Source organism: Anguilla anguilla, chromosome 1 (genome assembly GCF_013347855.1).
Source record: "Anguilla anguilla isolate fAngAng1 chromosome 1, fAngAng1.pri, whole genome shotgun sequence".
Classification (NCBI taxonomy): domain Eukaryota; kingdom Metazoa; phylum Chordata; class Actinopteri; order Anguilliformes; family Anguillidae; genus Anguilla; species Anguilla anguilla.
Window position 1 is genome coordinate 57,307,542 of NC_049201.1, and position 13,941 is coordinate 57,321,482.

At 40.8% G+C, this 13,941-nt stretch overlaps 1 protein-coding gene across 3 annotated transcripts in view; it reads left to right on the top strand.

Moving 5' to 3' along the window:
- The window catches only part of LOC118234892 (collagen alpha-6(VI) chain-like), a 50,723-nt gene that overhangs the window by 28,941 nt on the left and 7,841 nt on the right, over positions 1-13,941 (top strand). For all 3 annotated transcript variants that reach the window (XM_035431781.1, XM_035431858.1, XM_035431948.1), the window contains exons 21-37: positions 500-565; positions 1,584-1,637; positions 1,760-1,795; positions 2,637-2,699; positions 4,622-4,684; positions 4,994-5,056; positions 5,952-6,014; positions 6,577-6,627; positions 7,022-7,057; positions 7,292-7,354; positions 8,300-8,362; positions 8,517-8,552; positions 9,320-9,356; positions 10,560-10,571; positions 10,692-11,185; positions 12,126-12,222; positions 12,533-13,210. In XM_035431781.1, the coding sequence (XP_035287672.1) occupies positions 500-565; positions 1,584-1,637; positions 1,760-1,795; positions 2,637-2,699; positions 4,622-4,684; positions 4,994-5,056; positions 5,952-6,014; positions 6,577-6,627; positions 7,022-7,057; positions 7,292-7,354; positions 8,300-8,362; positions 8,517-8,552; positions 9,320-9,356; positions 10,560-10,571; positions 10,692-11,185; positions 12,126-12,222; positions 12,533-13,210 (1,975 nt within the window). The remainder of the gene's footprint in view (positions 1-499; positions 566-1,583; positions 1,638-1,759; positions 1,796-2,636; positions 2,700-4,621; positions 4,685-4,993; positions 5,057-5,951; positions 6,015-6,576; positions 6,628-7,021; positions 7,058-7,291; positions 7,355-8,299; positions 8,363-8,516; positions 8,553-9,319; positions 9,357-10,559; positions 10,572-10,691; positions 11,186-12,125; positions 12,223-12,532; positions 13,211-13,941) is intronic.

The following is a 13,941-nucleotide window of genomic DNA, read 5'->3' on the forward strand; positions in this document are numbered from 1 at the left end:
TCTTTAAGTGTGTTTGGTGAATGACAGTGTTGAATAGGGTTAGGTTTGCTGTGAGTCTTCAAACTGCAGCCCTCGCTGATCACTGAGTTGAATGCCTGTTATCTTAGCAAGCTAATACTGATGCCTATCAGTTGGCTGAGGTGTAGTTTAGAGGGCGAGAGAATAGGGGATATCAGAAAACATGAGTTATGACATCAGTGACCACAATAGAATGTGACATCACTCCTGTGAAGAATCAGTAAGAGTGAGATTGCTTCCTTTGGCTTTGGCTGGGGGTCTTTAACTTTAAGGGCAAATTGTACCTTTTTTGAGTGGCTGGTTTGGGCAGTGGAAGCAGACCTATACCCTTAAAAATGTCTTGTATCTGAAATGATGGTCAATGGTCTTCCTTTGGTGTTTGATACAGTGCCTCTATGGGGTGCCAGAATAATAACGTTTTATGTTGTAGTAAACTCCTTGTCCTTTACTCAGCCTCTCTTTGGTCTTGTCTGCACTCCAGGGGGAGCCTGGTGAAGATAACACAGTCCCTGGTCCGAGGGGTGAAAATGGAAACCCAGGCATGCAGGTATATGACAAAACACACCCTCACTGAGAACACACATCTCAACCTGTGACTCACTTTTTATCAATTAGGGTGCTGTCTTGAAGGGTGCTGTCTTGTGAAACCATTTCTCATTGGTGTACACATGCTGATCATAAAATGGTTGGAGTAATGTCAAAAATGGATCCCTAATTGATACCTGGGGGCACTTTCTCTCTAAACCACGTGTTATTGACTCATCCAAGTTAGACATTGGTACAACTGCTTTGACAAAAAAGGGTAGTTACCAGAACCCTTTTATGTGAGAGAGCTATTTGTTCTCAGTTCATGTATAAACACAGACTGTGTGGTGCTAGTGTTCTTATTTTCCCTGCCAAAATTCATGGCATATTGTGTCCATAAACACAGTGTCGAAAGTAAATATCATTAATCAGATTTGTGCAGATGAAGCAGTTTCATGCTCACAAAAAAGCTGTTCACTTAAAAAGATTTTAAGTGAAATTTGCTACATGTCTATTCTAGTTAGATCCAAGCTACTTTGGAATACAGTTAAGAGAGGGGTTTAAGTGATTCAATCAAGTAAAACTTTTTCTTGCTATTTACATTCTCTAATATAACTTGAAGAAACACTACAAAGAAAAACACATTCAAGAGGAAGTTTGGAATACTTTCCAATAGAGTAATCAGATAGCTGGCACAGTCGTTGCTAAATATACAGTAAAGGAGCACAGATTAAGAGATATGAAGACCAGTGACTTTTTGCACTGGGCTAATATTAATGAGTAATATTACTGGGTGGAAAAGCAACAAAAGGAAAGAAAAAAATGTTTCTCCAATGTTAGGCAGACTTAGACTACCAGACAGCCAATGTGCTTTCTGACTTCATTATCTAGGGAGAGGCAAAAGGGTAATCCATCACAAGAGGTCAAAATGCAAAACAGGCGTTCACACAGAGAAGGGTGGTCATTTCCAAAGCAATCCCCAAAAAACCCTGTTGTTTCATGTTTTTATCTCTGTTTCTCTCCCTCTTCTCTTCTGAAAGGGAGATGCAGGAGAGGATGGCCCTCCTGGAGAAAATGGTATTCCAGGACATGGAGTAAGCATTTATTTGTCGGTGCTATTTGTTGTCCCAAATATCAACAAAAGATCACCCAAACTGTTCTTCATGTATTTTTTTGTATTGCATACATTTACATTTGACATTGCATCTTTTTAAAGGGTGCTCAGGGTAGAAGAGGTCCACCTGGAGATAAGGTAAAGTACAATTTTTGTTTCATATGTGTGGAATGCATGTGTGTGTGTGTGTGTGTGTGTGTGTGTGTAAGGTTTCCCCCAGGAAACTAGTTAATGGAGGGAAAAACCTTAGAGGGTGAGCAGCGGTGGCATGAAGTGGCAAGCCGTGGTATTCGCATAGTATGACCTACACCTGACGTGGTGAAAATACAGGATGCCGATTTTGTTAAATAGTGCACATTTATTGAAAGGTTCAACTTAAGATTATGAAGATCTGGGCAAAGCTGTAAATGAATGTTTTCAGCAGTGGTACAAGTGTGGGCAAAAACTTTGCAGCATATTACAACTGCGTAGTATTCGAGTTGAAACAGTTGAAACAGAGGTGCAGTACAGTTGTAACAATGAAAAATAACTGCGTAAATTAGTCATTATCTGCAATAGTTACTGGACAAAATGCTGTTGGTTCATACGAGTGTACAGTGCATGGATGTTTAAACTAGCAACCAATTAGGAATGTCATGATTTTTTTTTAGCTTACTGCCAAAAACGGTACATATGCAGAATTGGATGAGTTGTGATTTTATCATTGTTTGAATACACTTATTTTGTCTATGTCATGTAAATAAGGAAGAGTAAATACTCCTTTTCCACAAGTTTTCTGTGGGCTTTACTTCATTTGTTAACCAGTTACTAATCATGTGTGAGGTGGAAACCAGGTTTTACCTTTTATATACCCTTCTATATGTACTGTATACGGGTGTGCATGCGCGTGATTTTGTGTGTGTGTGTGTGCATGCGTGTGTGTGTGTGTGTGTGTGTGTACACTTGTGCGTTGATTGACACTCTATCCTGACATTTGCAGGGGAAGAAGGGAGAGCTTGGAGAGCTGGGGTCTAAAGGGAGCCCTGGACCCAGTGGTCCACAGGTGACACATGACACCCCATATCCCTTTATCTGTTCACCCAAGTAAACACTTGAATCTTTGTTCTATTCTTGCTACTTTTTGCTACTTCTCAAATGAATGCTTGATAAAATTCAAAACAATGAATCGCTGGAATTAGCTGGAATGGCAGCCATCACCTTGTGTCTGCCCTTTGGTGCATTCAATTTTGGCAGATACCTTCCACATCCATTCACAGGGGTTGACTAGGCAACTGCAAAGTGTTCTGGCTAGGAGTCCAATGAGGCAACAGCACTGCCCTTGTCTCCCCTCCATACCCTAATATACTGGGCCATCCAAAAAAGCAGACATTCATATTGGGAAATCACGGAAAGTATGCTCTGATGAGTGTACTATTCATCAGAGCGTACTTCCTGTGATTTCCCAATATCAGATATCAGAAGATTATCATACTGAAATTACTCAGCAAGTACTTTATCACCCCGTCTCTCTCTGTCTGGCTCACATTCTTTCTCTTTCATTTTCTCTCCCTCTCTTCAGAATTTTGTGTAAGATATGTGTAACTATCCCTGGAACATATAAGAGGACTTAAAATGTATATACAGACAGGTGACAAATTAAAGGAAAAACCAATGTACTGTAAAGTGTTTTAGTAAGGTATTGAGTCATCATGAGCCACCAGAACAGCTTCAGTGTGCATTGGGATAGATTCTAAAAGTCTCTGGAACTCTACTGAAAGGATGGAACACCTTTCTTCTAAAAGATATTTCCTCATTTTGTGTTTTGATGATGGTGGTGGAGAAATCTCCCATAGGTGTTCAATTGGGTTGAGATATGGTGACTGCGAAGGCCACAGCTTATGATTCACGTCATTTTCATAATCATCAAACCATTCAGTGACCTCTTGTGCCATGTGGACGGGGAAATTGTCATCCTGGAAGATCAGGATAGAAATGTTTAATCATAGGATAGAGGAGATCACTCAGAATAACTTTGTATCGATTTACAGTGACCCTTCCCTCTAAGGGGACAAGTGGACCCAAACCATACCGGGAAAATGGTTCCCTCAGCATAACAGAGCCACCAGCCCCCTCACTGTGGGGGTCAAGCATTCAGGCCTGTACCGTTCTCTTGGTGTACACCACACGTGCACTTGCCCACTTTTCGAGAATATGATGAAGGATGACTCATCTGACCATATCACTTTTTTCAACATCTCTGTCAACCATTTCCTATGGTTTTTGCACCACTGAACTCTCAAATGTGCATTCATCTTTGTGCATAATGAGGGGTTTATGCCCTGCAACCCTACATATCCCTTTCTATGTAGCTGTCGACGGACTGTTCTTTCTGACACAGTCCGATAACGTCAGACATTGACATTCTCAGTCACTTGAGGCAGAGTTGCTTTTCTGTTTTTCCTTACATATTGCACTAATGCACGATGATCACGGTCATTGAATGTGAGTTTTCGACCACAATTTACAACCCTATGCCTACTGATGTCCTTCCGATATATCTAAATGCAGATGTCACTTTAGTAACTGTTCCTATTGAAACACTAGCTGGTTGAACACTGTATAACTGAAGCCATCCATGCCTAAATAATGAACCCACTTTCAAAGTCACTTAGATCTTTTCCTCCTGACATCTTGATCCAAAATCGAGGTCAGCTGGGCCTGCTTAGCATTTTTATACATTCCACAGAGAATGGTAGGTGTTAATTGCTTAATTGTATCATGCAGTGAATCTGTATGGAAGTATCTGCATTCGTTATGTTTCTCCACTAATTTCATCAGGTTTTTCCTTTACTTTGTCACCCATCTGTATATATATATATATATATATATATATATATATATATATGTAATGCATACTAGGTACGCACAATAATGAAACACACTAGTCAGGATAATTATCAAGATAATTTTTCTCACTTTTGTCAGGGCGTGAGAGGACCCAGGGGTCCACTTGGACCATTCGGAACTCCAGGTCTTCCTGGGCCACAGGTGAGCCCCCGAACTGCTTGGCCACATCTTCAGGTCTCTTGCTGGGCCCTCATCTTCTTAAGATCACTGAATGTTACCATGATCTATTACCTCAGCAATCTGAAACACTAAATGAATAGCCTTAAAAACAGCTTTGGTTGCATATCCCAGGGTGCCTTACCATAGAACAACTGACCTGTTCTTATATGGAAAATGTTTTAACAGTTATTTGTGAAGTTTTTTTTTTGGCACTTTACTAGAATAAAATTAACTCTTAAAATGGGGTTTGAAAGTAAATCAAGTAAATCATGATTTCTGTATTCTGCTTAGGGGACACATGGTCCAGCAGGTGACAAAGGATTGCCTGGAAGTCCTGGTTTCAAAGGACAAAAGGTATGAGATTTGAACTCAGCATTGCTAGATTATTTGTGGCCTTATGCTCTCTGCTGTACATAAATATATAACATACACATGCTCAAGAAGAGTCTGTAGAATATGGGACTAAAGTATATGGGCTCAATCTTACACCAGGCGCAAAGCAGTGCCAAGCGCAACGCAAGTGTCTTTGCTAGTTTCACACCGACACAGTTGTCATTTTCCCATCGAGCGCCCACATTGTTGAAATAGCAAATGTACTTGCACCCATCTGAGCGCCCATGGGCGTGTTGGTCTTAAAATGAGGTGTGGTCAGGCGCATTGTTGGCGCATTGCTATCTTGAGGCAGCGGAAAGCGATTGCGCGATTGACCAACAAAAACCTGGTCTTAGGCCAATGGTGCAGTATTTTACTGTTATTTTAAGGGCACATTATTAAGATAGTAATATGCGCCTACATTGGTGGGTGCACAACGCGCGATATTTAAAAAAAATACTTGTCATAATGGTTCCGTTTCTCTGCAGAGAAGCATTCTTTCCTACTACATGGCAAATCCGCCATTATAATAGCAATTCGCCAAGGTGCAAGCGCACCTGGCTTTTAAAGGGAATGGGAGATGACACTCTGATTGGTTTATTTCATGTTACACCCAAAACACACCTATGATTAATTTAGACTAAGTACAACCCGTTTGAACCATACGCCTTACTTTGCGCTCAGATTATCCGCTGTTAAACTAGCAAAAGTGGATTTGGACACGCCCTAAATGCACTTGCGCCATGCGCTTTAGACCGTGCGCTTAGATCGTTAAAATATAGCCCTATATCTCCAAAGCCATTGCTGAGGAGGTCAATTGTTACACATTTCTTTCACTGCTTTCAAGTCTCTCCACTGAATTTGCTTTCCCCTGCAGGGCCAGCCAGGAGACATTGGAGAGAAAGGACCAGTCGGACCCTTGGGACCAAGAGGGATGCCGGTATGATTTAGTCCCTCTTTTGAATCTCATTTGCCTGGACCCTTAAAGTTCATATGTGGGTAGGGTGGTGCACAGCTCCCCAAAAGATATACAGTGAGCTCCATAATGAACAAATACATTTTTTTTTCTTGATTTGGCCCTGTACTTCACAGTTTTAGACTTATAATCAAACAGGTCACATGTGGAATGTGCATATTCTCCGCTTTAATTAAGGTTAGTTTTACACACTTTGGTTTCCCCATGTAGAAGCACTTTTTATACATTGCCCCCCATTTCAGGGCACTATAATGTTTGGGACATATAAATGTTAATGAAAGTAGACATTGTGGAGTACAGAGCCAATTTAAGAAAGAAAAAATGTCTTAGTCCCAAACATACGAAGCTCATAGTACTTCTTTATATTCAAATAATTATCACACCAAGCAATTTATGTGTTTCAAGTTTCTTCCTCAGAGCATCTGAGCATTTTGTTGGAACACAAACATTAAACATTTAAAAATGAAAAGCATACTCTGAAATCTGAAAGTAATATTGATCTGAAAACATTTTGGCTGTCAAACAGGGCCTTGATGGCAGAGATGGCTATGGTTTGCCTGGACCCAAAGGACTGAAGGTACAGTTTCACTTTATGATGGTCAAATCAGATCTTTCTATAGGAAAAGTGGTATGGTATGTTTTTGTTTTCTCACTTCAAAATAAAATGTTTCTATGATTTGTCTTTAGTGCCTTAAATAAAGAAATGAACATTCTTCATTTATGCCATTTAAAATTTTAGTCTTGTATGTTTTTTTTTCCAATACTTTTTTTACATCTTTGTTCTGTATTAATATATCATTAACTATGGGTGTTATTACTCTAGAAATTACATTGTTTAGTGTTTGCACCTCTAGGGTTAACATGTATGAGTACTTACACGTATGGAAGGTGTAAGCTTTTTTGTACAATTTGTACAATTATAATTTATTTTGGAAACAATTTATGAATTGTGTAATTATTTTGTTTTCAAGGGAGAACCAGGCTTCCCAGGTTACCCAGGACTCCAGGTGAGTTGTTATAATGAAAAAAGGAACATGTATATGTATTTTACTTCATGGGAATTCAATAAACAATTGATGCTACACAGTTGAATTTCCAGTGTTAATTCAACTCTAAGAGTTTATATGAGTCGAATTAGGACCACATGTATGCTGCAAAAGTTAATTTAACACTGTAAATGTACTGTATACAACCCTTTTATTTAAAATTATTTGAGGGCGAGGCATTTTCTTTTTCTCCAGGGAGAGGATGGATTCCGTGGGGGAAATGGAGGTCAAGGTCCCAAAGGAAACCGTGGCAGAGGGGTATGGGTCTCTGTATAATTTCAGAAGAGAGTAGTCAGTTTTATATGGTCATGTATCTATGGCAGTGTATTGTTGCCATATGAAAATCTGTGTATAACAGTGAATTCCATGAATGTACAGTCCGCTCAGGACCAGATTAACTAAGCAAAAGAACTTAGAAAAAAATAAATACATAAATAAAAAAAGCAGTTATCAGAAGTCAATGCTTAAGCAAACTGGACAGACACATAGGAACAAGTTGTGACCAGCAGATGCTGAAGGCTAAAGTATATTGAGGCAGTAACTCCTCTGTGCTGTCAAAGACAGCTATGAAACACACTCAATTTTACACTAACTCTAAAGAAACACCTTTTACAGTATTGTCAGTGTTAGCAACACACAATGCAAAACACAAGGGGCAGTTCATTAACTGGCCCAAGCTGTAAGAGCACGTTTTCAATGATAATTTAAAAAAGAATATAGTGTTCTTTGGTATGAGATATGAGAACATACTGTAACTTGAAATCTGGTCATATGTAAAATTATGTTTGTCATATGTTTCTATTTCAGACAATAACAGCATGTTCATAGTAGTGATTGCAGGATGCAGAACCTTTGTGCCTATGACGTCTTTTTTATATCAGCATTTATTATTGGCAAGCTGATGAAAGGAGGTCATGTAACATGTCATTATTTTGATGTAATTAATTTTTTAGGTAATTAATGAATTCGTAAAAAAATTGAAAGCAATGTTTCATTCTATTTGTTCTCATTTTCTACTGCATCTAATGATGAAATTTCTGTACCCTAGATGAATTAACATGACATAGAACAGTAGATTATTGTGATTATGTGTAAACAGTACTAATCCAGTTTGGGTTAACTGCATGGTCAGATATAAAGCTCTTTGCCACATTAAATGTGCTTGCTTGGTGTATTGATTTGTTAACTGGCTGGCTGTTTCAGGGGAACTCAGGCAGGCCAGGTGAACCAGGAGAACTTGGAGCTTCAGGGCTTCCAGGACACCCGGTCAGCTCCTGATTTTTTAATATATTTTTTACCCCAGTTCTGCTTATGTTTGCCTGGAAACCTACCCTTATTTTATAAACCGACAAATATTTTAAAATATTTTCAAAATGAAATTTGTTTAATGACTGCAGCCTTTTATTTATTTTTTAATCAGGGGCCCAGAGGACCAGCTGGAACCAGATCAATGTCTGTACGTATTGTCTACAACCTCCCCAGACATTCCCATGTCACCCCCCTCCACTGGCTGCCTGTTATGGCTCGCATCAAATTTAAGGCCTTGGTGCTTGCATACCAGGCAGCTAAGGGGTCAGCACCAGGGTACATCCAGAGGATCATCAGACCCTACACACCAGCCAGACCTCTCCGTTCTGCCACCTCTGGACGCTTGGCACCTCCCCCTCTTCGCGTCTGTACTTCCCGCTCCCGTCTGCTGTCTGTCCTGGCCCCTCGCTGGTGGAATGACCTCCCCGTGGCGGTCAGAACAGCAGAGAATCTTACCACCTTCAAGCGCAGACTGAAGACTCATCTCTTCAGGCTGCACCTCTCCCCACCCCTCCCTAGCCTATAGTTTAGCTCACTGTACCTAGTTAGGATAATATGATTACGTTAGTGTATTTGGCAGGATTGTTGTTTTTGTCTGATTAGGCAAATGTGATTCCAGTGCTAGTTTGTACTTGGTAGGATTTTTGTTTGCTGAACAGCTTACTCTACAGGGTTGGAGTCCTGATCGATGTGGTCACTTCTGGCACTACGATCTTTACTTCACTCTAGTGTTTCTTTTGCACCTCTACATCGTGAACCAATGCACTTGTTGTACGTCGCTCTGGATAAGAGCGTCTGCTAAATGCCTGTAATGTAATGTAATGTAATATTGTACATGGAGTTCAATTTTTTCTGCTGAACATTTTGTGTAACTATATAATGCATCTCCATGTCTGTGTTATGTTATTCTTCCAGGCCTGTGAGCTGGTAAATTATGTCAGGGAAAACTGTGGTAAGTTTACTTTATATATATTGTATATTTTCCAATATTATTATTTATTCAAGACCGACTGCCACCAATGTTTTTATATTCCTTAAATCAATGGTGGAAGTGTCTAACAGCATTCGGCATTATATTTCATTCAAATTATTATTTTGAGAGCTGCTGGCTACGTCACTTGGTAAAAGCGGCACTCGTGGCGCATGAGTGAGCACTGCAGTCTCATATTGAATCTGACCCAAGCCAGTGCAAACTGTGGCCTGCAGCCCCACAGAAGCTGTGCATAATGACTTTGTGTTCCTCAGGGATACGATACATTCAGTAAATTCAAGACCGACCCCACCCGAATGAGTTGAAGCCTGTGCTTGGCCCGGCCCGAGATCACTTACTAAGCTGAGCCCAATCCGATCCGGAAAAAAAAAAAACGTGGGTCGGCGATTGCCAGAAGAAAGTTGTGCATCTTACATAGACTCAGACTGCATGCATATACATAGCACAACGAGGAGAGAGAGAAGAGCAGGAACGCCACAAGATGGACTAAAACACACACCCATGATCAAAAACTCAAGAGAGTTTAATATAATGCTTTATATTAAAACATCCACATGGCCTATTTTTAATTTTAATGTTGTTTGTCTGTTCCATTAAAGACACACACAGACAGACTATTTATTTTAAATTTTTATACTGTTTGGCCCACGCCCGACTTGACCTGAATCAATTGTGTTTGGGTCCCGACAGGCTTGGATGGACTTTGAGAGCTCTGGTCGGTAGGGATATATAGCATTGTTCATAGCATGAAGGACTCCTACTGGCTGTCCGGGCACCTGGTTAGCTCTCTCTGCGCATACATATGAATGGGATTCCTCCACTCCTGCTCTATACTTGCGTGACTTGCGGCTGTGGTGTGAAAAGAAGCATCTGGCTGGCAGCACATGTTTCGGAGTAGAAACGCAGATTGCCTTCACTCTCCTGAGCCAGCAGCAGGAGCCTTATGCTTGTACATAGTTCACAGATTTGACATTCCAAATTCAGGTTTTATTGGTAATGTTTTTTTTTTTTAAAAATAAAGGAATTAATATTATTCTAATGGACAATTGAACTGATTTTTAAGAAGATGTTTATATTTTGTAAGGGCAATCTGACATATCTGTGCATGCAACACAGTTGCGCTGTTACTCTGGTTAATCTTGTTTTATTTTTCTATTCATACAGTTTGCTCCCTTGGTGAGTCCTGCCATTAATCGATACTTCTGTAATCTTTGTTTGTAATTTCTAACAGCATGCAAAGTCCCTCATGCAGAAAGGCTTCTAATCATTATTCTTTCTCTCACAACATGAATACAGGTCGGACAGAATGTCCGGCTTACCCAACAGAGCTGGTGATTGCCCTGGACATGTCAGAAGATGTGTCTCCCCCGATCTTTGAAAGAATGCGCAGAGTGGTCCTCACCCTGCTAGAGGACATGTCGATTGCTGAGAGTAACTGCCCCACAGGGGCCCGTGTAGCCGTCCTGTCCTACAGCTCCAACACCAAGTACCTTATCCGCTTCTCTGACTACCACCGCAAGCACCACCTCATGGAGGCAGTGAAAAACATCCCCCTGGAGAGGACCTCTAACCGCAGAAACATTGGGGCAGCCATGAGGTTCGTGGCCCGGAACGTGTTCAAGCGGGTCCGCCAAGGGGTGCTGATGAGGAAGGTAGCGGTCTTCTTCACCAACGGGCCGTCTCAGGACATGGCTGCAATCACCACAGCAGTGCTGGAGTTCAAGGCCCTCGACATCACCCCCGCAGTCCTCGCTTTCAGAAACCCTCCCAATGTCCGCCGTGCTTTTGAGGTATAATAGAGCATGTGTGTCTGGCTCAGAACTGTTTGGGCCAAATGGGTGATGTTGGAAATGAGGGGCATGTCTTACACATGGAACTGAGCCACATCCACCAAAAGCTGAAATTTTGCTAGCTGGTAAAAACGGAAAGCTGTTTGCCAAAATGAAAAGAGTCAAAAGTGTAAGGTGTTTAATTACAAGGGAATGTTATAAAGGACATGTAGATTTATCAATGGAAAAGGGGTATGCATCATAGGCATGTTAAACAATAACTTTTCAAGAAAGAATGTACATAGTTATGCTTATGATTTATGTGTAATAAGGTCAAACTAACTTTGGAATAAAAAATGAAATCAAAAAACACAACTTTCAGAATTTCAGCAAAGCTGCATTTCTATATTATTTGTTTTATTAAAGGTAAATATGCAATTGCTCTAAAAGGATGCCATCATTTTGTATTTAGTAATTCTGTATGACTGCTCTTAATTTATATAATTTGTAACTGCCATACAGTGTTTCTCAGCTGTATTTTGGAGGTCATTTATCAAGAGTTCCAATCCTTGCAAAGTGGCACAACATAACCCAAAGTTCCCCAAAGTAATAAAGTGCAAATGTGAGAAGCCATATTATGGGTTACAGACATACGTTTCCTAAATGTTATTTACAGTATAGTAACTAAAATGATTTGAACTTAAATTTTCTGGGGGGGGTGGGGGGGGGGGGGGGGGGCGTGGGTTTGGTTCTACTGTTTTGTGCAAATTACCCTATGACAAGTTGCATATATATGAATTTATACTGCTGGATATTTACATTTAAATGTGGAACCAGGTAGATAGTTCAGCACTGTATTGCAAAAACTGAATAGTTACACATAGAATTCAAACCTGAAGCATGCCTTACTGCTTCCCTAGGTTTACAATGTGATGCCATTTTGCTTTTACTTTTTGCTCAGGCTGATGAAACCAGGAGCTTTTTGCTCACTGTCATGAGGAGACCACAGGATCTGGGTTCTGACCTGAGGCAGGTGCAGCAGTGTGTCATCTGCTACGGTAAGCCTGCTGGAGGTTCTTAATTCCTGCAAGAAGAGGACATACAGCACAGTGGATACAAGGGATGTGTAAATGTCCCTTGTATTAAATCAAAACTTTAATCTTAATGGCTTTTCAATAAAAAAGCCTTCAATGATTTGTCAGACACTATATTACATGATTATATCCAATGATATTATTTTTTGACTACAGGTGAAAGCTATCTTAAAGCATCTTTAGTGTTTTCATTTTAAATGTTTAGGGTTAAAATTTAACATTTGAAAACAGATGGACAACACACCATTCACTGACCACATTCCTTGTCTCTCAGACCCTTGCAGCCCTGCTGAGGCCTGCATGGGCATCAACTTGGTACCGGTGCCTCAGGAGTTGGACATAGACCTGGCATTGGTGGTGGACAGCTCTCGCAACATGCAGGCGGACCAGTATGGGGACATAAAGCAGCTGCTGGGCACTGTGCTGGACCAGATTGTGGTTAGCACTCAGCCTGGTGGGCCCAACAAGAAAGCCAGGGTAGCGCTGGTGCAGCACAGCACATCCAGCTACCCCCCCAGGGAAGGCCAGGTGCCAGTAAAGGTGGAGTTTGACCTCTTGGGCTACAAGGACCGCAACAAAATGAAGACACATATCTTCCAGGCTATGCAACAGATCGGGGGTGCTTCAGGGCTAGGCCATGCCATAGAGTGGACCATACAGAACATCATGCTGAAGGCTGCCAATCCTCGCACAACCATGATGGTCTTAGCCATCATTGGAGGGGAGACCAGCCACTGGGACACAGCTAAGCTGCACACCATAGCCCAGCAAGCTAAGTGTCGGGGTGTGGTGGTTTTCATCCTCACTGTTGGTGATGAATTGAACTACGCACAAGTTGAGGAGCTAGCAAGCTTCCCGCTGGAGCAGCACATAGTCCACCTGGGTCACATGAAGCACGGTGAACAAGAGTATGCTCAAAGATTCCTCAGAAGCTTCCTGCACATGTTGAGAAGTAAGTCACATGGACATTAGGTCATTTAATATAAGTATTAATCAGTATTAATAATTATTATTTATTTATTTTTTTAAAACTAATAAGTATACGCAATACACATTTTGTATTTTGTATTGTGTATTACATTGATACAATACAAATCATAAGATGTATAACATGAAAGGTTATGGAATAAGAAATGCAATTATACAATCCCAACAAAGAAATGAATCAACTGGAGATCAGATCTATTTAAACTCATGGTAATCATACACTATATGACCAAAAGTATGTAGACACCCCTTGGCCTTGGGCTGTTTTTAATGGTCTGGGCTAGGCCCCTTAGTTCCAGTGAAGGCACATCTTAATGCAGTGATATTCTAGATGATTCTGTGCTATCAGCTTTATGGCAACAGTTTGGGGAAGGCCTTTCCTGTTTCAGCATGACAGTGCCCCCGGGCACACAGTGAGGTCCATATAGAAATGTTTTTGTTGAGATTGGTGTGGAAGAACTTGACTGGTCTCCATAGATCTCTGACCTCAACCCCATCTAACACCTTTGGGATCATTTGGAAAGCCAACTGTGAGCCAGGCCTAATCATCCAACCTCACTGATGCTTTTCTGTCTGAATGGAAGAAAGTCCCTGCAGCAGTCCTCCAACATCTAGTATAAAGCCCAGAAGAATAGAGGTTGTTATAGCAGCAAAGGATGGACCGTATTAAATCCATATGTATGCCCTTAATTTTGG